Source organism: Protopterus annectens, chromosome 7.part0 (genome assembly GCF_019279795.1).
Source record: "Protopterus annectens isolate FY-2018-M chromosome 7.part0, PAN1.0, whole genome shotgun sequence".
NCBI lineage: Eukaryota > Metazoa > Chordata > Ceratodontiformes > Protopteridae > Protopterus > Protopterus annectens.
Window position 1 is genome coordinate 107,674,832 of NC_056739.1, and position 24,359 is coordinate 107,699,190.

General features: G+C 42.7%; 1 protein-coding gene across 2 annotated transcripts in view; it reads right to left on the bottom strand.

Annotated features, from left to right (window-relative positions):
- MAPK14 (mitogen-activated protein kinase 14) overlaps positions 1 to 24,359 on the bottom strand; it is a 1,171,379-nt gene that overhangs the window by 412,064 nt on the left and 734,956 nt on the right. For both annotated transcript variants that reach the window (XM_044076538.1, XM_044076537.1), the window contains exon 8: positions 12,762 to 12,833. In XM_044076538.1, the coding sequence (XP_043932473.1) occupies positions 12,762 to 12,833 (72 nt within the window). The remainder of the gene's footprint in view (positions 1 to 12,761; positions 12,834 to 24,359) is intronic.

The following is a 24,359-nucleotide window of genomic DNA, read 5'->3' on the forward strand; positions in this document are numbered from 1 at the left end:
GAAGGACATCATTCAGTTGTTACAACTCTTCCTAGCCAAAAATACAGAGACATAAGAGTAATATAAGCTTTCAGAAACCAAGGGTGTAAGGCAGGCATACTCTTTTCACTCTAAAATCTACAATTTTTTTCTGAACCTTTTACAAACATTGGGTCTTTATCAAGCCATACAATGTCTATAACGGTCTAGATTTTTAAAAACATGTACATAGCTTGCTTACACAGAGGACTGTAAATCTAAAAACAATACCTCTAATAGTTTTTGACTAAGCCAATGAAAAGGTTACAGACATTAAGTCTGAGGTGGGGCAGGGCAACTGTTGAAGTGATATGACCACTTTTTAAATGCCAGGTAGACAGGGGAGGTAACAGTAAGCATTTGAGAGTAAAAAATGGAATTCACTGGCTACACAACAGTCAGGAACATATACATTACAGCCACCTCAGAGACCAGTCAAAATGACAATTATGCAGCTACAGGAAATATAAGGTCGAGGGGTGGGGCTACACAAAATGTCTTATGCTACTACATCATCAGTGCTTAATCGAGGTCAAACAGCAAAAAAGATGCTCGGCAGTTAGGACTGGCCATAATGGATACCCTGCCTTAGACTTCAATTCCGCACAGGTCCCAGCTGCCACCCAGGTAGCATCCCACACATCAAGTACTTCTACACAACACTCAGTGCCAAGGACATGTTCTGTATCCAACATGTGGCCAGAACAGGCTATAATGGGTAACCACAACCTCACTTATACTTCAATTCTTCCAAGTAGCCACCAGTGCCAAAAATCTGTTCCCACAGTCATTAAAACTTTCCAACACTTTGCCACAGGTTTAAAGTCCAAGAATCTAACACCATTACCAGTCTGTGACCAGCGCTGGCCTTGACTAGTACCTTCGTTTACACTTTTGCTTACGTTACGGTGCTAAGAATGTGTGTTACAGCCAGTCAATGCTTATCAGCCAGTAACTTCCCTTGCAGTTTAAGACGTCCACTTCAATTCCGGTCTCAGAGCAAGGCTTGTACTAGTCATTGCTGGCAACCTCAGTTGCACTCACACTTAGATGACAATATTACAAATCTGCCTGGTATTTAGACAAATGGCTGATACTGGCCCCAAGTAATCACCTCTTCCCTTAAAAGTATAGCTAGGAAATGGACAGCAAAGGTATAAAGTCCAGCTTCAGCTGTACTGTGTGTTAGATGTGTATTATACATTAGGCACACAAAAATTTATGATCTTTAATTAAGATACACATGCATGTGCAAACACACAAGCTTAAAACCCTATAAATTAATAAAATGTAATTATTTAATTTATTACACACAGAGTTATGCCCAAAGCTTTTAAACATTCCATTACTTCTACATTTCACTAAAATCCTTTAAAACACTATCTTCAAGTTTTTTTTATATGCTCCGTGGATGCTTTGAACTGTTGTGTTTGGCATGTTTGGTTCCACGCTCTATACACCAAACTTAATGATACACACACATTAGACCACGCACTGTGTACTAGCATATATATAACATTTCCACATTTCACCCCCAACTAATTAAGTACATGCTCAGAGAAGTACCACTGTGTACTACAAAAAACATGGACTTCGAGAGAGAGCAGTGTCAGTTCTGCAAAGTGAGAGAAAAACAAAGACCAAAAGAATATAGTGCAATAAAAATGACAAATAACACAAACACCTTCTAAATCCATTCCAGCTGAAAGCTCCTGTGATGGGCTAAACATGGACTGACTACTTTGCTTCGGCCACAGAAGCTGTTAACACATCTTCCTCTGTGCAGCTTTTCAGGATAATGATTGGCATCCTGCAGAAGGATAATGCTAGTCACCGCGTAGGTAACACTCAGTGGGTCACATGTGAGAAGTTGTGCAGAAGCCATTTTACCACAAAACAGAACAGTTCAACAGTTACAATCCTAACCACAAAAAAATCAAGAATTGAGTAAAATGGAGCAGTGCTTCCTCAAAGCAGTGCATCCAGAAGCATGTAAGCAGCTGCCATGCTGATGCAAGTACAAGCCAGACAAGTACACAACACATGCAAGAAGCAGTCAGCAAGCAGCAAGGAGAATGCATGCACTGCAGAGAAACACAGCAGCAAGGAGAATGCATGCACTGCAGAGAAACACAGCAGCATGCAGTGGGGCTGCAATATGCCAAAACACAACAGGCTTCTCTGATCACACTCTGTGGACACATGGCAATGCAAGACTTCCAGAAAAACTGCTGAAGCTAGTACATAATGTGCATGGCTTGCAGAGGACACCTGAAACCAAAAATTACCATGTTACAGTCACTCCAACCTGTAACCCTCTGTGTCATTTAGAAAAGCAGTACACCTCAAGACACTTCTCAAAATGTACCCCTTGCTGATTTTGCTGTTGGTGAGTTGGACTTTGCTGTCCAGTTATGTACATCTGATGCACAACCCGCCCAAAAAAATACACACTAATTAAAAGCCTTCTAGGACATCACTGAAGCAAGTACAAGACAAACAGCAGATATGGAGCCGCAGGGTCTGCTATTACACAACCTTAGAACTTGGGTGGAGAGGAACTCTAACCTTCATCTTCTTGATGGAGTGGTTCCCTACCCACCCCACAATAAAAGCAGCAACTCTGCTAGTGTAACTCACTTAGGCACTGGATAACATGTCAAAGGCATAAGGCCTACTAACACTAAGGTGAATCATGGCAGCATCGTGCACTGCTAAATCTTACATTAAAAAAGAAATGTGTGATGCAGAGCAGAGTGAGACAAACAGTGCAACAGTTGTGTGTTTTGCCAAACACAGCAACATATCAAGCTCAACAACGATCCATGGTTAAGTCGAAACTGCATGGTCAATAAACTGTCTCTCTCTGAGCAGCACAGAACAGTAGCCACTGTCTAGAAGGATATTCAACAGACCAGATCTCACAAGTCCCATAAAAAAGAGAAATGTCAAAGAAAGAACCATGGTGACTTTCCATTCCGCAGTGAAACAAACTGGGTTTGAGCTACAGAGCCCCCTTTCTGGGCATCTCTCCCACAACAAATGCCTCATATAATAAAGGTCACATGTCAGTCACACTTACTGAGGAAAAGAAAAGGAGTTCACCCAAATAAGTACAAGTTCTTAATGTATATCTGCAGCACTTGTCAAGGTGGGGTGGGGTGGGGGGCACAAAGTAGCCTCGTTTTTCTCCTCCTCTTTAAAAGCTGTTGCCTCCTCTCCACCATCTAAAAGAGAGAATCTGGAAGCAGGTGAAAAGTTGGCAAACCCACATACCAAAAGTGCCACTGTGAAAGCATCAGTTTAACAATGCAAAATGCAATATACATCCCTATTGTAATTTATTTTGGGGGAATTCTAAAAGCAAATTTGCAGACCTATCCATGCAGCTGTGAAAATAGACATCTTACGTAAATAAAACCATGACGTACACTTCTTTCTACATGCAAACAGAGGGGCCACCGTACCAGCTGCTTTTACTATTTTTCTTATTTAAAAGGAGAACCAAAAAAAGTACAGTTTTGTACCTACCATAAATGTAGATGTTCGAGTGTTCACCCTGCTGCAGTCATCACACTTGGGTTATCCTGCCGTCAGGCGGTCCCGCAGTCGGCCCTAATTCCAAAGTCTTGGTCCGGCGTCGGTTGCTGTCACTTCTTCCCTGACGTCAGTGTGTCAGGGGTATATAAGAGGCATCTGACGCCATTTTCTTCAGTTTTTCTTGCCCCACATGTCAGGTGCCCCCAAAAGGTAGGCAAAATATATATATAGATATACATATGGCTATATAAAAATAAAACAATACCTTCAGGTACAAACAAATACACCATAGAGGTTGTATAGGATAGAGTGGTGTAGATAAGTTCAGCTAGTTCAGAGGGGATGGAGGGAGGTAACTTGACTGCAGCAGGGTGAACACTCGAACATCTACATTTATGGTAGGTACAAAATTGTACTATGTTCATCGTGTTACCCTGCTGCAGTCATCACACTTGAGTTGAATCCCAAAGCTAAGGAGGGGAGGTGGAGTCAAACAGGGTTAGAAGAGGCTAGTAGGCCCTGCAAAACTGCAGTGGCAAAACCAGCTGTAGTCTTAGAGTAAAGAGGTAAGTGATAGTGTTTGGTGAAGGTGTGCACTGAACTCCAAGTAGCAGCTTCCAAAATATCCTTGGTTGGCACTCCCCTGAGAAAGGCTGCTGATGTAGCTGTAGCCCTGGTGGAGTGGGACCTAATGTTAGCAGGTACCGGTTTCCCATGATGTGTGTAGCAGAAATGTATGCAATGTCCTATCCATTTAGAAATGGTCTGTTTTGAGACAGCTTTTCCTTGTGATCCTGTAGCATAGGCTACAAAGAGCTGGTCAGTTTTTCCTGAAAGCCTTAGTTTTATCCAAGTAGTAATGTAATTGCCTGTGAATGTCCAAAGAGTGCAGGAGTCTTTCTCCTTTGTTCTGGGGATTTGGGAAGAAGGTGGGCAAGTGAATGGTTTGGTTTAGGGCCACACTGGATACCACCTTTGGCATGAAGGAAGGATTAGTTCATAGAGAAACTCTGTCTTGATGAAAAATGAGGAGAGGTTCCACTGCCATTAGTGCCTGTAGCTCTGAGACTCTTCTAGCTGAGGTTATTGCTAGTAGTAGGGCAGTTTTCCATGAAAGAAATTTTAAATCAGTTGAAAAAGCTGGTTCAAAGGGCGGCAGTGTAAGTTTTTCCAGAACAAAGTTGAGATCCCAAGTAGGTGTTGGAGCTCTCCTTAGCGGTCTTAAGTTCTTAGCCCCTCTGAGGTACTGTCTTAGGAGTGGAAGTGAAAATAAAGGAGGATCCATGTTGTAATGAGCTGAAATTGCAGAGGCGTGGATCTTAATAGATGAAAAGGAAAGTCCTTTGTGTAACATCTCAGTTAAATATTGTAGAATCTGAGGAATGTTCGGCTCCAGGGGATTTAGGCCTTTAGCCTGGTTCCAGGAGCAAAATCTTTTCCATTTGTCTGAATAGGTTTTCCTGGTGATGGGCCTCCTGGCCTCCAGAATGACATCCATAACAACTTTGGTTAAAGGTGTTGGTTGGTTGTTTAGGTAATTTACCATGCAGCCAGGTTTAAAGTCTTGAGCTGGCTGTGTAGAATCAGATTGTCTCGCTGGGTGAGCAGGTGAGGAATTTGTGGCAAAATCCATGGTGGGCCCTGGGCCATGATCCTTAAAATTGGATACCAATACTGGCGTGGCCAATCTGGTGCAACAAATATCATTTGTGGCCTCTCTAATCTGACTTTCAGCAGTACCTTTGCTAGAAGAGGCAGTGGAGGGAAGGCATACACTGTTAATGTTTTCCAACTGAATGAGAGAGCATCCACTTTCCAAGCTAGTGGATGGAAGGTCCTTATGCAAAATTTTTGAAGTTGGTGGTTGTGGGGGGCTTGCAAACAGATCTATGTCTGGGCGTCCCCATTTTTGAGCTATCATTGCAAATACTTGTGGATCTAGTTTTCATTCGTGTGGATCCATGATGTTTCTGCTTAGGTCATCTGCCAATGTGTTTTTCTTTCCTGGCAGGAATTGTGCTTGTAATTGAACCTGGTAAGACAGTGCAGTGTTCCACAAGGTCATTGCTTGTCTGCATAGAGGGTAGGAATGTGTGCCCCCTTGCTTGTTTATGTACCACATAACTGTGGTGTTGTCTGTCCTTATTAGTAGTTGCCCTGGGTGTAGAAGGTCCTTGAAAGCTATTAGGGCATTCTGCACTGCTAGCATTTCTTTTTGATTGATATGCAGGTGTGTCTGATCTGTAGTCCATTTGCCCTGAATGCACTGTCCTGCCATGTGTGCTCCCCAGGCATAGTCTGATGCATCTGTTGTCATAGTTTGCCTGGCTGTGGGTAAGGTGAAAGGCTGACCCTTGTTGAGGTGACATGCCTGTGCCCACCATGGAAACTCCTGTTGAAGGCAGGGAATGAGTGGAATCATTGTTTCCAAGCTGTGGCTGTGCTGAGTCCATACACTTTTCAGGTACCATTGTAATTTCCTCATATGCAGTTTTGCAAATGGTATTAGTAGAATGCAAGATGCCATGAATCCCAAGGCCTGCAGAATTTTTCTTGCAGGGAGTTGGGTCTTTGTTGCCATTATTTTGAAATATTGAAACAGTTGTTGTTTGTCTGGCGTGAGATAAGCCATATGGGCCGTTGTATTCAAGCTGGCACCCAGGAATGTTATGTTTTGTGAGGGCACTAGTTTTGATTTCTTTTCGTTTACTGTGTACCCTAGGCAACTTAGAAGGTGTTTGACAAATGCCAGATGCTGTAAAAGAATGTTCTTGCTTTCTGCTTGAATAAGACAGTCGTCCAGGTATGGGTATATCTGAATTCCTCTTTGTCTGCAGTATGCAATTACTGGTGCCAGGCATTTTGTGAAGACCTTGGGCGCAGTAGATAAGCCAAAGGGCAGTGCAGAGAATTGATAATGCGTTGAACCTGTATTGAAGCGGAGGTATCTTCTGCAATTTTGTCTGATAGGGACATGCAGATATGCCTCCTTGAGGTCCAAAGTGACTAGTCAAGTATTCTTGCCCAGCATGGGAAGAAGCTGCTGTAGTGTTAGCATCTTGAATTTTGGTACTTGCAGATAGGTGTTCAGAACTGAAAGATCCAGAATGGGTCTCCATGCTTTGTCCTTTCTTGGAACTAGGAAGAGTCTTGAGTAAAATCCTTGCCCCTGCTCCTGTGTAGGTACCTGTTGAATGGCTCTCATGTTCATGAGAGCTGTAATTTGTTTTTGTGCCTCTGCCCATTGATTTGGTGGCAGGTTTTCCCTTTGATCCTTGGTATGGTATGAAAGTGGAATCTGTATCCTTGAGAGACAATGTTTAGAACCCTTTTGTCTTTTGTGATGATGTGCCAGTTGTCTGCAAAAAATGCTAGTTTTCCTCCCAAGGGTGTTGCCAGGAGAGATCTGCTTGGTAGTTTGAGAATGAAGTCATTGTGTCTGCCTTCTGTTAGCTTGGGGCCTGTCTTCTCCTCCTTTCTGGGTAGCAGAACCCCATTGGCGAGGTTTGTAAGGGCCCTGTGACTGACCTCTGCCCCTTGGGCATCTGTATTTGCCCCTCTGTGATCTGTCTGAAACTGGAAAGGACCAATTTTTTGTTGGCCAATTTCTGCTGAAGTGAGGGGGTTGTACCTGCAAGAAATCCTTGACCGTTTGCATAAATTTAGCCTTATTCTCCATTTTCTTTAAAACCTCTTCTGCTTTGACACCAAATAATACATCCTGCTGTAAAGGTGCATCTAATAATTTTGCTTTAACATGGTCAGGGAGGGTTTGCTCTTTTAACCAAGCATGTCTATGAATGACTGAGCCAGTAACAGCTGCTCTACAGGAAGCTTCCAGTGAATCAAATCCACATTGTAAAGTATGTTTGCCCACCTGTTCAGCTGCATGCAACAGATCCTGCATTTCCTTGAACTCAGGCTGTTCTGAGTGTGTGCTCATTTTTTGTTTTAACTGAGACATCAGGAATTGTTGATATTTCAACATGTGAAACTGGCAATTTAATGCTCTCATAGCCAGAGTTACAGAGGTGTATATTTTCTTTCCCCATCTATCTAAGGCTCTGTAATCTCTTTCAGAGGGCACAGGATTTTTAGCCATAGAAGCCTTTGCTTCCTTAGGATCCTGAGATATGGTTTCTGGGTCAGCTACAGGGCTTTTATAAAGGAATTTGTGTGATTCAGGTACTCTGTAGTATCTGTCTGGTTTGGCTGGAGCATGAGGTAGTGAATCTGGATTTAAACTAGACTCCAAGCAGACATCATCCACAATATCTAAAACAGGAGGAATAGCAAGGGGGTCTGTGTGTTGGGGTAACAGAAGGAACTCTCTGAGCCTTTACTTAGAATCTGAGAAATCCTGGCCTTCCCAGTGGAAATGTTCCCTCATGGTATGTAATGTTTCCCCAAAGGAGTAGTCTTCAGGGGGAGATGCTGAGGGAATAGAATCTTCAGCATCAGAATCCTCATAAGGTGGAAAAATGTAATCCTGTTCCTCAGAAGAATCTGAGGAGAGAGAAACCTGGTCAGAGGATGCATAATCCTCCTCTTGTCTTGGTCTTTTATCAGGAGGGGGATGAGAACCCCTGATAAGGGTAATTACATCTTCAGCCATCTTAAGCATCCATTTCTTAGGCATGGGGCCTTGACCTGTAGACTGATTAACAGTTTTCTTAGGTTTTAAAGGAGTTTTAAGTTTAGCATAAGATTTAATGGTGAGTGTAGTCGGTCTGAAGACACCTTCTGCAACCGAAGGCGTTTCCTCTGCACCGGTGTCTAAATCTGCTCCGTTGTCAGTAGATGGCTGCGTCGGCCTAGTAGACTCCGCGTGGGAGTCGGCAGCTGTCTGGGGTTCCAGCTCTGCGGTCATCAGGGGCTGCATAGGCGCCTCACTGAAAACCGGAGAACTGGCGACAGGCCCAGCTGAGGCATTGGGGTCTGGCTTATTCCTAGGCTGCCTGCCCTTATCCTTGCGTTTTTTATGAATTGCGGTCGTCAGCTGCTCCGACGGCATGATATAATTGAATTTCCTACCAAAGTAATGCCGTGCGAAGTCAAAACGGCGTTTGATAGTGCGTTTATTAAACCTAACGCAAAACCGACAACCTGTGACGTCGTGGTCTGGGCCTAGGCAAGGAATACAATAGGAATGGAAGTCCTTATGAGGTATTTGCTTCCCACAAGAAATGCAATTGTTAACTTTTTCTGACATCGGACTGAGGCAAGAAAATGTTCCCCAATGGGGTAGTTACCTTTATTGAAGACTTCGGACTGAAATTCAAATCGAAAATCTCAGGTGTCGGCCGACCGGCACTTGCGAACTGCTTCTGCTTCGGGCACCGTGCGGCAAGAAAGACTGAAGAAAATGGCGTTGGATGCCTCTTATATACCCCTGACACACTGACGTCAGGGAAGAAGCGACGGCAACCGATGCTGGACCAAGACTTTGGAATCTGAGCCAACTGCGGGACCGCCTGATGGCAGGATAACCCAAGTGTGATGACTGCAGCAGGGTAACACAATGAACATCAGGAAAAAACACATTTTCAGCATATGTTGAATTTTTCTGCATGCTGCTGTTTCTGTATCAAAGTATGCAGTTATTTTCTAATTTGGCATACCTAAAAATGCCCTGAGACAGGGTCTGCCATGAATAGTATGTCTTTATTTTACAGTCAATGCCTTCGCCTTCCTGATGTCATTTTAGGAGGACAGAGGCTTAACCCTATGATGACAGGATCATTTAGTGTGGTTTTCTCTCTCATTAGCTTACAACAGTATAGACCGTGACTGCCTCACTTTTGACTGTCAGCATCAATATGCATTTTTAACAGCATTGCTTCCTTTGACTTTCGTTAGAGGCCATCTCTGATGCAGCAGGAGAATCAAAAGTGTGGGGTTTGCAGATACCCTGTACACCAGGCATATACAACACCTCAGCAATCTGTAGGAGAGGGAAAGGGCTTAAAGGCATTCTGCATACGGCAGGTTTGTAACGCTTTGTACTCTTTTTGTAAGGAACCTCTGCGGTCACACTAGTTGCTTCATACACCTGGTCAGGCTTGAAAATGTAACTGAATTAATTGTTCTTTTCAAAGCATCAACTGTAGTTCAGTGTTCCAAGTATGACGAATCTGACTCCTGTGATTAACAGATGTTACTTGGATTGAGATAGTTTGTACTGCTTTCACAGTTAATACTGTAGCAAGATTACAGACTTTGATGATAATCTTCCTTCCCTAACTCACTGGCTTGTCTCAACAAAACACTGTATGCAATGCAAAAATGCTTCAACAAAACACCACGTACTTCTTCAGAAAACACTGTAGAAAAATACAAAATCAAATACTAATAGAAAACAATGAGAGTAACAGGAAAACACTTTCTTAGTGGCACTCTACACTGTGATTAAAGGAAAGACAACTAATTTGTAGTAAGAAAAAAATAAATTTAAGTGCGAGTTTTCAGACACAAATGAACAAGTAAACACAAGCTTGAAAGCCTCGTTTTTGTTCAGACTCTGGGCTGTACTATTTATATGAGGCGTGATACTAGCATTCTGTGACTGATAAGGCACATTTAAGTGCCACTGTTTAAGAGCCATTGTTTTCGTAATGGCCCTGCAGTTGAAATACGTGATCTAACCTAATTTCTCTGCCACTCTTACTAGCCCTTCCGGATGTAACAGATGATGAGACAAAAGCAAGAAAGAAAGGCAAATAGAAATACAGTCACACATAAAACAAATGAATAATTATTAAATGATGTTTTTCTGTATGCGAAATGTTTAGTGTTGGACTAAAGTGAAGGAAAATCATCTTTGGAAAAAAAGACGACTTCTGGGTCGAGTTCTCCTTTAATTTAATTTGTCTTTGATTACTGAGAAAATCCAAATGGCCAAAGACCCTTCTGAGCAGTGTTCTAGGAGGGGCTTCAAATTACATACATTTACAGTTAATTTTTGCTGTTAGCTTATGCCAACACTGAGCAGTATATAAAATGTAACCACATTTATTATATTATGTAGTGTTTACATCATGTTAACGTCACACACATCTACAAAGCATTCAGTATTACTTTACAGTGTACATATATTGTCACAAAGAACATTTAGTACACAGACAGCACAGTCAAATGCAAATTCTATCCAAGGAGTTATTCGCCTCAGACTCGTAAAAATGAGATAAGTGTGAGGACTTTATGAGATTTGTTTGATAAGACTGAATAAAGGGTGTGTTTGGTAATAAGGCTGGTATATAACAGGAGTATCATGTTAATAGGTAACTCTTCAATGAGATTTTAAATTACCAATCAGAAGATCAGAATAAGGAGTTGGCTTTTACAAGCGTAAGGCCATTCTGTTAACAGGTATGGTTTCAATGAAATTTTAAATTGCAGTGCAACCACCACAGCAATCAGCATAAAAATTCAAGGAGACTAAAGACTGTATTTAATAAAAATCAGGATAAGTGCTTTCACATAAAAATGCTTCATCGGATCCTCAGTATACACAAACCAGCTGTACTGTGCTTTGTTGTTTTCTTTATATATTTATTTGGAACAGTTAGACCTTTAGTCATTGGTGTTGGTTTGGTCTACATATTTTAAATTGCAGACAAGATATTTCTGATTTAGGTTGGGGCAGAGTTCCACAGTTTAGAAATGCATATATGATATAGGCAGTCCCCTTTTTTTACATTTAGGAGTATTCACTAGGTGCCAGTTTAGTAAGCACAGCTCAGTGTGAGGTGAATAACACTTTAATAACTGCTTGGTGACAGAACATCTGTTTGGCTATACGGGATACTATGAGCAGTCTTACTGTGAGTGTAGGTTAACAGTTAAGTAGCTCCAGCCCGGTAAAGGACTGAAGTACCCCACAAATTGTGAAATTTAAATTTTATTACAATAATGCCCCACTCTGACTAGCTAGGAGGACTGTAGCTGAATGAAAATGATGAGGCATACAAAAGACATGGGAGTAAACAGGTCTGAGCCAAGATCTTTCATGGGCTGACACTTTATGAAGTCCTAGTTTATGGCGATTCAGACTGAATCATAATCTATGGCCAATTATTATACTCAATGCCTTTGCATTCCGCACTAACTCAGTTCTAGTATTACTGATAATAGCTTTAAGACACAGTAGGTTGCTTGCTGATTTGCACATGAAAATACAATTAATTTACTTTTAGTCAGACTAAGATTAGTTTAGATCACTGAAGCCATTATTCAATGTTTGCAAATGAATGCTGTAGCTCAGCTTGGATGTGTCTGACTGAAGACTCTTCACATATTAGTGTCGAGTTGTCTGCTTGGATTAGATGCACTGGGAGAAAGGCTGTATGCATTTTATTTATAGAGATTAAAGGTTCGAATATTGAACCTTGTGGCACCTTTAATATTTGCTGAGGAGTCGACTGAAAAAAATCTAGCCACCCCCCCCCCCCAGGTACTCTGTAGTATCTGTCTGGTTTGGCTGGAGCATGAGGTAGTGAATCTGGATTTAAACTAGACTCCAAGCAGACATCATCCACAATATCTAAAACAGGAGGAATAGCAAGGGGGTCTGTGTTGGGGTAATAGAAGGAACTCTCTGAGCCTTTACTTAGAATCTGAGAAATCCTGGCCTTCCCAGTGGAAATGTTCCCTCATGGTATGTAATGTTTCCCCAAAGGAGTAGTCTTCAGGGGGAGATGCTGAGGGGAATAGAATCTTCAGCATCAGAATCCTCATAAGGTGGGAAAGTGTAATCCTGTTCCTATCTATTTGCAAATGAATGCTGTAGCTCAGCTTGGATGTGTCTGACTGAAGACTCTTCACATATTAGTGTCGAGTTGTCTGCTTGGATTAGATGCACTGGGGGAAAGGCTGTATGCATTTTATTTATAGAGATTAAAGGTTCGAATATTGAACCTTGTGGCACCTTTAATATTTGCTGAGGAGTCGACTGAAAAAAATCTAGCCACCCCCCCCCCCCCGAAAACAGGACTTAAAGGTCAATACAGTACAATAAAATGAACAGCTGAATATAATCATAACAAATATATAACGTAGTGAACCCCCACAGTGTACTACATCACACTTTTTACTGACGTTTCTACCAAAGGCACCCCATGTAGTACTATTCAATGAACAACAACCCAACCATTCAGGGTCCAGGATAATGAACAAGAATGCGACAAGCTTTTTGAAAAGGATACGGTCGGTACCAGGGAACAACGTTCTTCCTGTCAACAGTTCGGCCATTATGCAGCCTACTGACCATATGTCAACTGTGGAAGAGAAACAGAGATTACTAATCTTATACACAAAAGGGGCTGCTTAGCTTCAAAACAAATGTGAAGAACAAAAGCAAAGTGTACTCAGAGATGGTATTACGTGGAAATCTGTCTTCATTCATTTCATAGTCATGCAAGTACTCACCCTGTGCCAACAATCTTGACACACAGTCAGCAAAATTCTCAAAATGTTAGTGATACCCATGCCCCCCCCCCAGCCCATGTCATGCCCTCAACCACAGCCCACAGCAACAGGCTCTGCATCCTTGCATTAAAGGAAGGTACTCATCACCAAGCTACAGTCCCGCATACCCAATTAAAAAATGAATACCAAAGAAACAAAATCTGTATAGCAGTTCTTTATTTTGTGTGACTAATAACACTTGTATCCCTTTTTTATACCTTTTATTGTGTTAATACACACATACACACACACATATATAATATGATATTAAAGACTTGCAGAGGCACTTAAGACACAATGTAAATGCATACACATTTCTTAAATTAAAAGCAAATGAAATTTCTGACAAGTAATTAACTGTGACATTTAAGTTTTAAGACGGTTATTCCATTAACAATGATTCTTTTCCACTGATGAATATGCTACACAACTTGTATTGCTATACCTGTAGTTGCTCTTTGTGCCTCCAATTCATGATGCATCTCAAAAGGATCAAAGTTAACAAATAATCAAATAGAAGAGTTCAACTTCATTTGCAGTAGTGATAAGTGTGTCAACAATGTTTACCATCACTGAGAATCTGTGTACAACATAGTAAAATAACATTTAGTTATGATAAAACACATAGCTGACTTCCTGTTATCTAACTGTGCGCATACATGTGGCATCTACAAGTGCAGCATTGTTCAAAGTGGGACCTGTGCAGCAAATCATTTTCAAAGCTGTAGAGACACAGATGGTAACTGTATTTTAGTGAAACCTTATTCAGAATGAAGAGGGTTCAGACAATTAAGCAACACCGCCAAACTGCTGACCACAACAAATGCAGGAGAGACATCTGCATAAGCGAAGGAATACTAAAGACAGACTATCCCGCATCACAGGCCTGTCTACAATTCAACTCGTTAAATAAATAATTTAAGGTGCAGTCCTTTGTAAAAAGAGCAAAAATGGCACGTGTAAGGAGGGGTGACACCTCAGGGCTGATTTAATATTTATCTATGCAGTGGTGCGGTCTTGTAACACTGTATCAAATTCAGTGCCAGGATACAGGACAGCAGAGGAGTACAGCATGTCTGGCCAGTCAGAAGACTGGACAGGAAGGGAGTCAAAAGTAGCACGGTCTTTCTTTTCCTCATCAGTCTGGCTGTCTCACCTGTTAGCGAGGGAAGTCCACTACACACCCTAAAACTCTTTTCAGGGATGAAGTAGAATCCATGTCTGGTTAAGAGACTTACTCAATGCCTCAAAAAAGGCTAATGGAAGTTTTAGAATCAAATCCTGTTTTACATGATGGAGCCCACAGAGGCAATTCTCTACATTCAACTTCCAGGGCCTTTCTGGGGAATGGCACAATGCATTTGAAGAGGTATGTACTACTGACCAAACAGCTGCAATACAAACATCTATCAGACAATTTCTCGAAACAGGTACAAGAGGCTGCAGCTCTGCTAATCTGATGTCCTACCAATGAGGAAATAAACCTTCTGATATGAAAAAAATGACAAACACTTCGACAAGCTCTTACTAGCAACTAGCTTTCAAGGTCCAATTGGCAAACACTTTTCCTTCCCAAACTTAAGCAACGAAAAAAGTGATCGGATAGTTATCCAAAAGCGATATTAACCTAGATTGGTCTAAACTTAAAACTGACTCTCCACAACTCAGCATCAACCTGCATGGTTTCCATCAACTGATATCTTCACCCACCCACCTCCATAAAAACTCATATTCTGGCTCCATAATTGATTGGATACTCACCAACTCCCCTCACTACTACCACAATCCCACTACCCTACCAGACCAACTTAGCAACCACCTACCTACCTTGTTCCTTAGATACACCATCCAACCCCCCAAATCCCACCTTTACAGAAATTGCCAAAAACCCTCTAATTTTAATAGGTTCATAGGTTGGTACTAGGCTATCAGCCCTAGGGTCAATACAAGCCTAGCCATAATAATTCTCTGGCTATTTTTTCCCACACTATTTACTTCCCTGATCCCCTGTCTAGCAAGTCGACTGACATGATCCCCGGGGTGAATTTCCTTTCTCCCATCCAATCATCAAGGTTCCTTTTGAAGAGGGCCAAAGAGGTGCACTGCTTGACATGTATGCACAGTCTATTCCAGAGTCTGGGGAGTCTCTGGGTCTGGAACCTATCCCTCCAGCAAGTTTTGTTTATTGTGATGACAAGAGTTAGAACCCTGGAGTGTGTGGCTCTGAGGGATTGGGATTTCTGTAAGTGTAGCATGTCCAACAGCTCTGGGTTTGACATGGCCTTGTATGTTAAGCAGAGATTGCCTCGGAGTAGATGATATGCGACAGCGTATAGCTGGAGTTTTTTAAGGCGGTCAGCATAGGGCATCTGCTTCAGGCCTGTGATTCTTTTAGTGAGGTATTTCTGCGGCCTTTCCAGTTGTTGCAGATGTCCTGGGAGGTACATACCAAATGGGGTGTTGTATTCTATAATGGGTCTAATGAGGGATGAGTACAGTGGGATAATGACCTCCTTTTTTCTGGATGAAAAGCCCTTAGTGATGAGGTGTGCCACATAGAAGGATTTCCTGACTGTTGTGGCGATGTTATTGAAGGTGAGACCACTGACCACCTGTGTCCATAAGTCTCTTATCACACTTTCGGTGTTTAGTGTACTGCCACCTATGTGATAATTCATGGGTACATGTTTTTTCGCAAAGGGGATAACTATACATTTCTTGGCATGGAGCTTGAGTCCAATTCAACTCTATTCTATCCACCATTGACTGGTCCATCCTTAAACAAATCCCTCTCAATGATGCAGTTTACTAGGTTCAATAGCATCTTCCTGAATACCTTGAAATCCCTTGCTCCCTCTAGGAACGTTAGAATAAAACCCAATTATGCTCCCTGGCTCTCAAAAGAAACTAAGTCTCTTATGCTAAAAAGAGAGAGAGCTTGGAAAGCCTGGATCAAAACAAAGGAATTACCTCTGCTACATCATTTTAGACACCTCAGAAATCTGACAAACAAAATCAAACCAATAATGACAAAAAGTCCTTTTATAACTCTGCCCAGTTCAACAACAAATCCAACCCTCGCAAGTTCTGGTATACTATTAACAGAATTCTCTCTCCAGGCTGCTCTTCAGCTCCCTGCCCCTATCCAAATACATCTCCTCTGGAAACTGCTACTCTTCTCAGTAAACACTTTACTGAAACCATTCAAACACTCATACCTTCCAAATGTATCACACCTTCTCTGCCTACCCCTCCCAATCCTTCTAACAAACTATTCTCTTTACATCCGGTTCCTACTTCCTACATCAGATCTCTTCTTCACAAACTCAAATCCTGCTCTCCCTCCACTGACAATCTACCTCCTACCTTCCTCAAACTTGCTGCCAACTCCATTGCCTATCCAGTATCTATACTAATCAATAGATCTATTCAGGAATCCACTGTCCCTACCCTATGGAAATCTTTTTTCACCATTCCCTGCATAAAGGTGGAAACTCTACAGACCCATCTAACTACCGACCTACAGCTATTTTATCTTCGCTCTTTAAGATTCTTGAAAACTGTATCCACTCAACTACTCAACTACCTCCTCCAGCATAACCTCCTTACTCCCACTCAGCATGGTTTCTGCCCCAATCACAGCACAACTACTGCCCTCTTATCCTTTACACATACCCTTGCCGAGGCCCTAGACAATAACAAACTCGTATCATGTCTCTTCCTTGACCTTTCCAAAGCTTTTGATACAGTCGCTCATCCCCTACTGCTATCTAAACTTGCAGATCTCAATCTATCTTCTTCCTCCCTTGCCTGGTTCTCCAGTTACTTATCCTGCAGGCAGCAATCTGTTAAATGGCTCTCTTCCACTACTCCATTCACACCTGTCCCAACCGGGGTACCACAAGGTTCCATCCTGGGTCCCCTCCTATTTAATGTCTTTACCAATGATCTCTATACTTCTTGTAAATAATCCTCCCTCATCCAATATGCAGATGACTCGACTTTCATCTCAATCTCAAACAATATCTCCAATCACCACACTCTTACTCAACAGGCCTTCCTATCCACTGAACAATTCCCAACCCTAAAAAGACCAAACTCTTATTATTTTTCCCCTGATCTCTCTCTCACCTCAAATCCACCTTTACTATTACTTCCTCTAATAACATTATTATCCAGCCTGAAGCTAACATTAAACTCCTTGGAGTCATCACATATGATGAACTCAAATTCAACTTGCACATCCTCCAAAGAATAAAAAAGACTCAACAGAAACTTGGTTTGCTGTATCGTAACAAAAAATTTCTAACTACAAATGCCAGACTCTCCCTTGCACAAGCTCTTCTCCTCCCCTCCTTTCTATATGCTGCCCCAGTACTCACCAGCATTCACACTACTACTTTAAACAAACTCCAAACTTACCATAAGATAGCTAGATTTATCACAAAGTCTCCATACAATACACATCATTTGCCTTGCCCTAAATACACTCCACTGGTTAGAATTCCCTCATCTTCTACTGCTGTCACAACTTCAAATGTTACACTTCGTTCTTTACAAACCTTCATCCTGCCCTGCTCTCTCTTCCTTTATCTCTATCTACACACCTCTGTGGACTCTCCGTACCTCTAATCAGCAACTACTATAAATCTACCGAACCAAAAAAATAGCTGGCAAACTCCTATATAAACACTCTGTCATCCAAGCCTGGAACAAACTCCCAAGAGAAATTTGCACCATCATTCACCCATCCCACATTAAACAAAAACCCAGACTTCATCTACTCAACTCCAAAATGCGTCCTTGTCAAGCCCACACTTAAGATCCCCACGACTCTACTATATACCTTTTCAGTTCCACCACATACAGTTAAGTACTCCACTATTGTGGATACTTATTAAACTCTACAATCAATACTGTTGGACTTAACTCTCTCTGTAAATATGTAACTATTTTTTAGTCTGTAAAAATATTGATATGCATATATCATATCTTTGCATTTCTGCTTTGTTTCTCTAACGTTCTTGTATAACTGATTTTGACCATATTTTTGACTCAAATGTTTGATTCTCTAACTGTTTTTTTTTTTTTTTCTCCTCAGGTCTCCACTGAAAATGGGCCAGAAGCCCAGCTGGACCAACCCGGTTAACAAATGTCAATAAATAAATAAAATAAATAATAGTTAGCCATCCTTGCTATCTCACACTCAGTGTATGTATGGGCTAATGCCCTTCTCCAAAGGCAGTCCTGATGCAGAAATCTGTATTAAACTGCCAGAAACTAGAAGAAATGGAGATGGAAGTTAACTGTGTTAGCACAGTCCAGCCCCCAGCACAAAGGACTTCTCCACATTTCTCAGCCAGACTTCCAAGAAAGTTTCTCTCCTGCTCCCCAAGGAACACAGGAAGAGTACCGAAGTTATGTTCTGTATAGAACAGTACATTAACTGCAACTTTTTATCAAATGTTTTACCAGGCAATTTCATACTATAATTTTAGTAATCAGAAAGTACAATTCAGTAAGGAACTTACCGTAATTACAGACTTTCAACTATGCCCACTACTACAGTAGTGATCACTTCTAGGAACATCTGTCCCAGAAGGAGCAATGTTTAAACTGACTTCTAGGGCTTTGCATCAGTCTCCTCCTCCTCGATGTTAGCACAAAGTACTAGAGGGCTAGCCACCTTTGCCATCTTTAGCCTTTTTTTTTTTTGCACTGGTTCACTCTGATGGGGTAGCTAGAGACACGAGTATGAAAACGATCCTGTGTACTATGGAATACTGACAAGGAAATTCAACCAAAAAGGTTCTACTATGCTGCCTTTCCAGACAACAGGTTAACATGGAGAGGAAGAAATGGGGGAGGGCGTATAAAGACTGAGTGGATACTCCGCTAAATCCAAATGACATCTCAGAAAGGGGGAAAAAGTATGGTGGGTAACATCAACTGTAGACATACAAAAATACTGACAATCATGATAATTTCCTAACACAGCTGCACATTGCCTATCTTACTGTCCACTGCTACAATAGTGAGAACTTCTTGGGAAGATTCCGAGAGTTTACAAACTTTGGCGTGGCTGGAACTGAGAAGGACTGGGTTTCAGGAAGCTCTATCAGATTGCTTTGACAAATCCTGCCCTTGCCATGCAGGAAATGTCCACGTTGTAATGTTTTGAAAAAGTGTAAGTTGATGATCATGTAGCTGCTTCCAAAATGAGCACAGTTCTTATCTTTCTTAGAAACCCAGTGATCCCAGCAGAATGACATCTCACATGCCCTGGGATAGTCTTATCCTGGAATGAGTAGCAAGATATGCAAACAGCTAATCACTTACAGATTGTTTGCCTAAAAAAAACAGGTCTACCCTTAGCTATGCAAAGAACAAACAACTGTTTTCAGCGTCTACATCAGAACAGCGAACATAAAAAAAGGAACGTTATTCTGTCGAACTATAAAGTTCGAAAGCCAAAAATGTCGAAGTCACGGATCAGCAAATTTTTTCTCAGGGAAAAAATTTACTGATCCAAAAAAAAAAAAAAAAATACAAACAAAATAACGTGGGGGACTTTGCCCCCCACGCCCCACCCCAACTTAAATATACCAACTCCAACATCACACCACAGTGGAGAAAACAGTGAAATCCCAAGAATGGCCCAGTGATTTTTTTCCCTGGGAAAAAAAATTGCTGATGTTCTTCGCTTTTCACTGTTGCATTCATCACATTTGGTTTTCCCTGCCAAGGTTGCCCTCGGCCGGCCCAAATACCAGAGACTTGCTATTTCTGCGTTGGTTGCTGTCGCTTGAGGACTGACGTCAGGTCGGCACTAGTATAAAGTAAGGCAGCCGACGCCATTACATCAGTCTTTCTTGCCGTGGAGCCCAAAGCAAAGCAGTTCGCACTTGTGCTTGTCGGCTGCTACCTGAGTTTCGTCTCTGAATTGAAGCTGAAGTCTTCTAAAGCTAAGTACCCCATTGGAGATCCTTTTGTTCCTGCACTAACCGATGTCAGAAAAAGTTAATTGTCTCATCTGTGGAAAGCAAATACCACACAGAGACTTCCATTCTTACTGCATCACTTGTTTTAGGCCCAGACCATGACATCCCCCGTTGCTGCTTTTGTGCTTTGTTCAACGCCAGAACTATCTGTCGTCGGGCCCTTACTGTAGCCAGATTTTTTCGTTTACAGTCCTCAAATTCTGATATGGCTTCAGTAAGCCATCAGACGTCAGATCTTCCAAAAAAATGTAAAGATAAAGACAGACACAGACCACATAGGTCCAAACCTACCGACAACGCTTCCATTAAGCTAGTCATCAGTCCTCCGGTACTCAGTGAGGCACTTTCACAGCCCCTGATGCCCGTTTCAGTTGCTTCACAGGCCGCTACCGAGACCCTTTTGGAGTCTGGTATGCTGCAAAAGTCTTCTTCGACTAAGGATCCTGCATTCGTTTCTACCTTGGAGGGGTCCGGAGCCGCTGAGCAGGCACAGGCTTCCGAGGAAGTCCTTCGTACTACCGAATCTCGACACAAACCTGCGTCTTCTTCGCGATTACCGTTCTTTCAGAACCTACAGAGTTTCTTGAGCTTAGGGTTCGAACCACACCCAAGAAACTGACGACCCACTCTCAGGCACCTGCTACCTTGCCTCAGTCTCAAATGCTTAAAATGGTGAAAAACCTTATCATGCTGATCAGGGGAAGCCAAGCTACCCCCTCAAAAAGGAAAAGAGATCTGTTCCCTGTTGTTTTGTCTGAACAAGAGTCAGATGAATCTGATGCATCTGACTATGAAGACATGCAACCACTCTCCACTTACGAGGATTCTGATGCAGAGGACTCCATTCCTTCAGCCCCCCCCCCCCCCCCGAGGCTTTTTTCTTTGGGGAAACCCTGCATACTTTAAGGGAGCATTTCCAGTGGGAGAGTCAGGACTACCCTCAGTCTAAAAAGAGACTAAGGGAATTCCTAGATCTTCCGCAACACAACCCTTGGCAATCCCCCCAGTCCTGGATGTTGTGGAGGATGTTTTCCTTGAATCCAGCTTGACTCCTGATGCCCTACCTTCTGCTCCCAGAAAACCAGACAGGTACTATAGAATCCCTGACTCGCACAAATATCTTTTTAAAAAATCCAACAGCTGACCCTGAGGTCATTTCTCACGGGCCAAAAGGGATTAAAGCAACCTCTGCTAAGAATCCCATCACCTCAGACAGGGATTCCCGAGCACTGGACAGATGGGGTAAAAACGTATACACCTTAGCTACTCTTGCTATCAGGGCACTAAATTGTCAGTTCCATATGCTGAAATTTCAGCAACATACCTTGGAACAACTCAAACAAAAAATGTCTTCCTTTCCTGCTTGGGCAGAATCTAAAGATTTACAAGACTTAATGCATTCTGCAAGTCAGGTAACTAAACACACTTTGCACTGTTGTTTTGATGCCCTAGAATTTTCTTGCAGGGCAGCAGTCACTGACCTGTCATTAGAAGACATGCATGGCTTAAGGAACAACCCCTGCCAGACCATGTCAAACCTAAATTGTTGGATGCCCCCTTGCACAAAGATAACTTACTTGGCACTAAGGCAGAAGAAGTCTTAAAAAAGACAGAAGAAAAAGCAAAATCTATGCAAACAGTTAAGGATTTCTTACAGATCCAGCCCCCTAGGTTCAGCAGGCATTGTCCCTCCAAGCACTGGTTCTTTCCTGCGCCCTGTGGAAACAGACCCCCCCCCCCAAGACAGCAGCACCAGGGAATGCAGAGATAGTACAGTTGTGTACACTTACCATAAATGTACATGTTCGATTGTATTCACTGTTGCAGTCATCACATTTGGGTTATCTGCCTGCAGGTAGCCCTCAGCTGGCCTGAATACCAGAGTCTTCGGATTTCTGCATCAGATGCTGCCGCTTCTTCCATGACGTCAGGTCGTCAGGAGTATAAAACATGCAGCCGACATCATTGCATCAGTTTTTCTTGCCCCAGATGTCAGGTGCCCCCACAACAGGAAGCAATTATATGGTATGGAATACCCCCAGCAAAAAGCAAATACACATGATATAACATATGCCAAACAAGAAGAAAAGGTAAAAGTCAAGAGAAGTCAGGGGGTTGGAGGGAGGTTAACCAGGACTGCAATAGTGAATACACTTGAACATCTACATTTATGGTAAGTGTACACAACTATATGTTCTTCGTGTTTCACTGCTGCAGTCATCAAATTTGGGTCGATTCCCAAAGCTAAGGAAGGGAGGAGGTAGTTTAAGAGCATTAGGGCCAGCTATTAAGCCCTGCAAGACTGCTGTGGCAAATGCAGCTCTGGATTTGGAAAAGATATGCAGGTGGTAATGCTTGGTGAAGGTATGTACAGAGCTCCAGGTAGCAGCTTCCAGGATGTCCCTCGTAGGGACTCCTCTGAGAAATGCCGTAGAGGAAGATGCAGCCCTGGTGGAATGTGATCTTATCCCCTGTGGGGTAGGTTTTCCACGGTGCTTGTAGCAGAAGTGAATGCAATGGGCTATCCATTTGGAAATGGTTTGCTTTGAAATGGCCTTCCTCTCTGCCCCTGCAGCAAAGCCAACTAGCAGCTGGTCAGATAGTCCTGTCCAAACAGAATCTAAGTTGTCTGTGCACGTCCAGAGAGTGCAGTATCCTTTCACCTTTGTTTTGTGGATTACGGAAAAAAGTAGGCAAATGAATGGACTGGTTTAGGGCCACACTAGACACCCACATTGGGCATAAAAGAAGGATTAGTCCTGAGGGTAATCCTGTCCGTATGGAAGATAATGAAGGGCTCCAATGTCATGACGGCCTGTAATTCCGACACTCTTCTCACTGAAGTGATGGTTAGAAGTAAGGCTGTTTTCAAAGAAAGGAATTTCAACTCTGCTGTTGCAGCTGGCTCAAAGTGGGGGGGGGGGTGAGCTTTTCCAATACAAAGTTAAGGTCCCAGGATGGAGTGGGAGCTCTCCTGGGGGGGGGGGGGTCTTAAATATTTGGCCCCTCTAAGGAATTGTTTTAGCAAGGAGTGAGAGAAGACGGGTGGCTCAGTATTATAATGTGCTTAAATGGCAGCAGCATGAACCTTAATTGACAAGAAGGATAGGCCCTTGTGGAGCATCTCTGTTAAGTACGCTAGAATATGAGGTAAGCTGGGCACCGTTGTGGCCATCCCCTAAGCCTGTCTCCAGGAGCAGTATCTTTTCCAATTTTCAGCATAGGATTTTCTGGTACTAGGCATCCTTGCCTCCAGAATGACATCCTGCACCTGCTTACTGAGAGATGCTAGAGGAGAGCTCATGGAATTAGCCAGGCTGCAAGGTTCAGGGTTTGAAGCTGAGGGTGCAGAATCTGGCCCCACCTGCTGGGACAGCAGGGAAGGGGTCTGAGGCAGGTGCCATGGTTGTAGCAGTGTCAGACTGCACAAGTGGGGGTACCGGTGCTGGCGTGGCCGGTCTGGTGCAATCAGTATTGTTCTTGGCTTGTCCTGTTTGATCTTTAGTAGAACTTTTGAGAAGAGAGGCAGAGGGGGAAAGGCATAAACCGAGAGGCTTTCCCAGATAAAGGACAGGGCATCCACTTTCCAAGCTTGACTTGGGGAGTTCTGGTGCAGAATTTGTTCAAACTGGTAGTTCTGAGGGGAGGCAAACAGGTCTACCTCTGGGGTCCCCCATTTGTTCCTCAAGAGGTTGAATATTTTGGGTGGCAGGGGGTATAGTGAAAGGGAGTCCCTTGTTGTGGTAGCAGGCCTCTGCCCACCAAAGGAACTCTGTCCTTAAACAAGGAATGATAGGAATCATTGTTTCCAGGTCCTGAGAATGTTGACACAGTAAGCTTTTTAGATACCACTGGAGTTTCCTCATATGCAGTCTTGCATATGGAATTAGCAGAATGCAAGAGGCCATGAACTCCAGGGCCTGCAGCATTTTCCTTGCAGACAGCTGGGTTTTTATGGCCAATAGTTTGAAGTAAGTTGTCAAATAAACCTGTTTCTCCGGAGTGAGGAATGCCACCTGAGAAGTTGTGTTCAAGCTTGCTCCCAGGAATACAATCTGTAGGCAGGGTACTAGGTGAGATTTCTTTTCGTTGATGGTGTACACCCCACTGAGGACAGAAGTTTCTTTACAAATGCCAGGTGCTGTAATAGCAAGTCCTGGCTTTATGCCTGAATCAGACAATCGTCCAGATATGGGTAAATGTGAATATTTCTCTGACTGCAAAATGCAATGGCTGAAGTTAGACACTTTGTGAACACCCTGAGTGCAGTAGATAAACCAAAGGGAAGTGCAAAGAACTGAAAGTGCATGGAGCCTGCCCTGAAATGTAGGTATT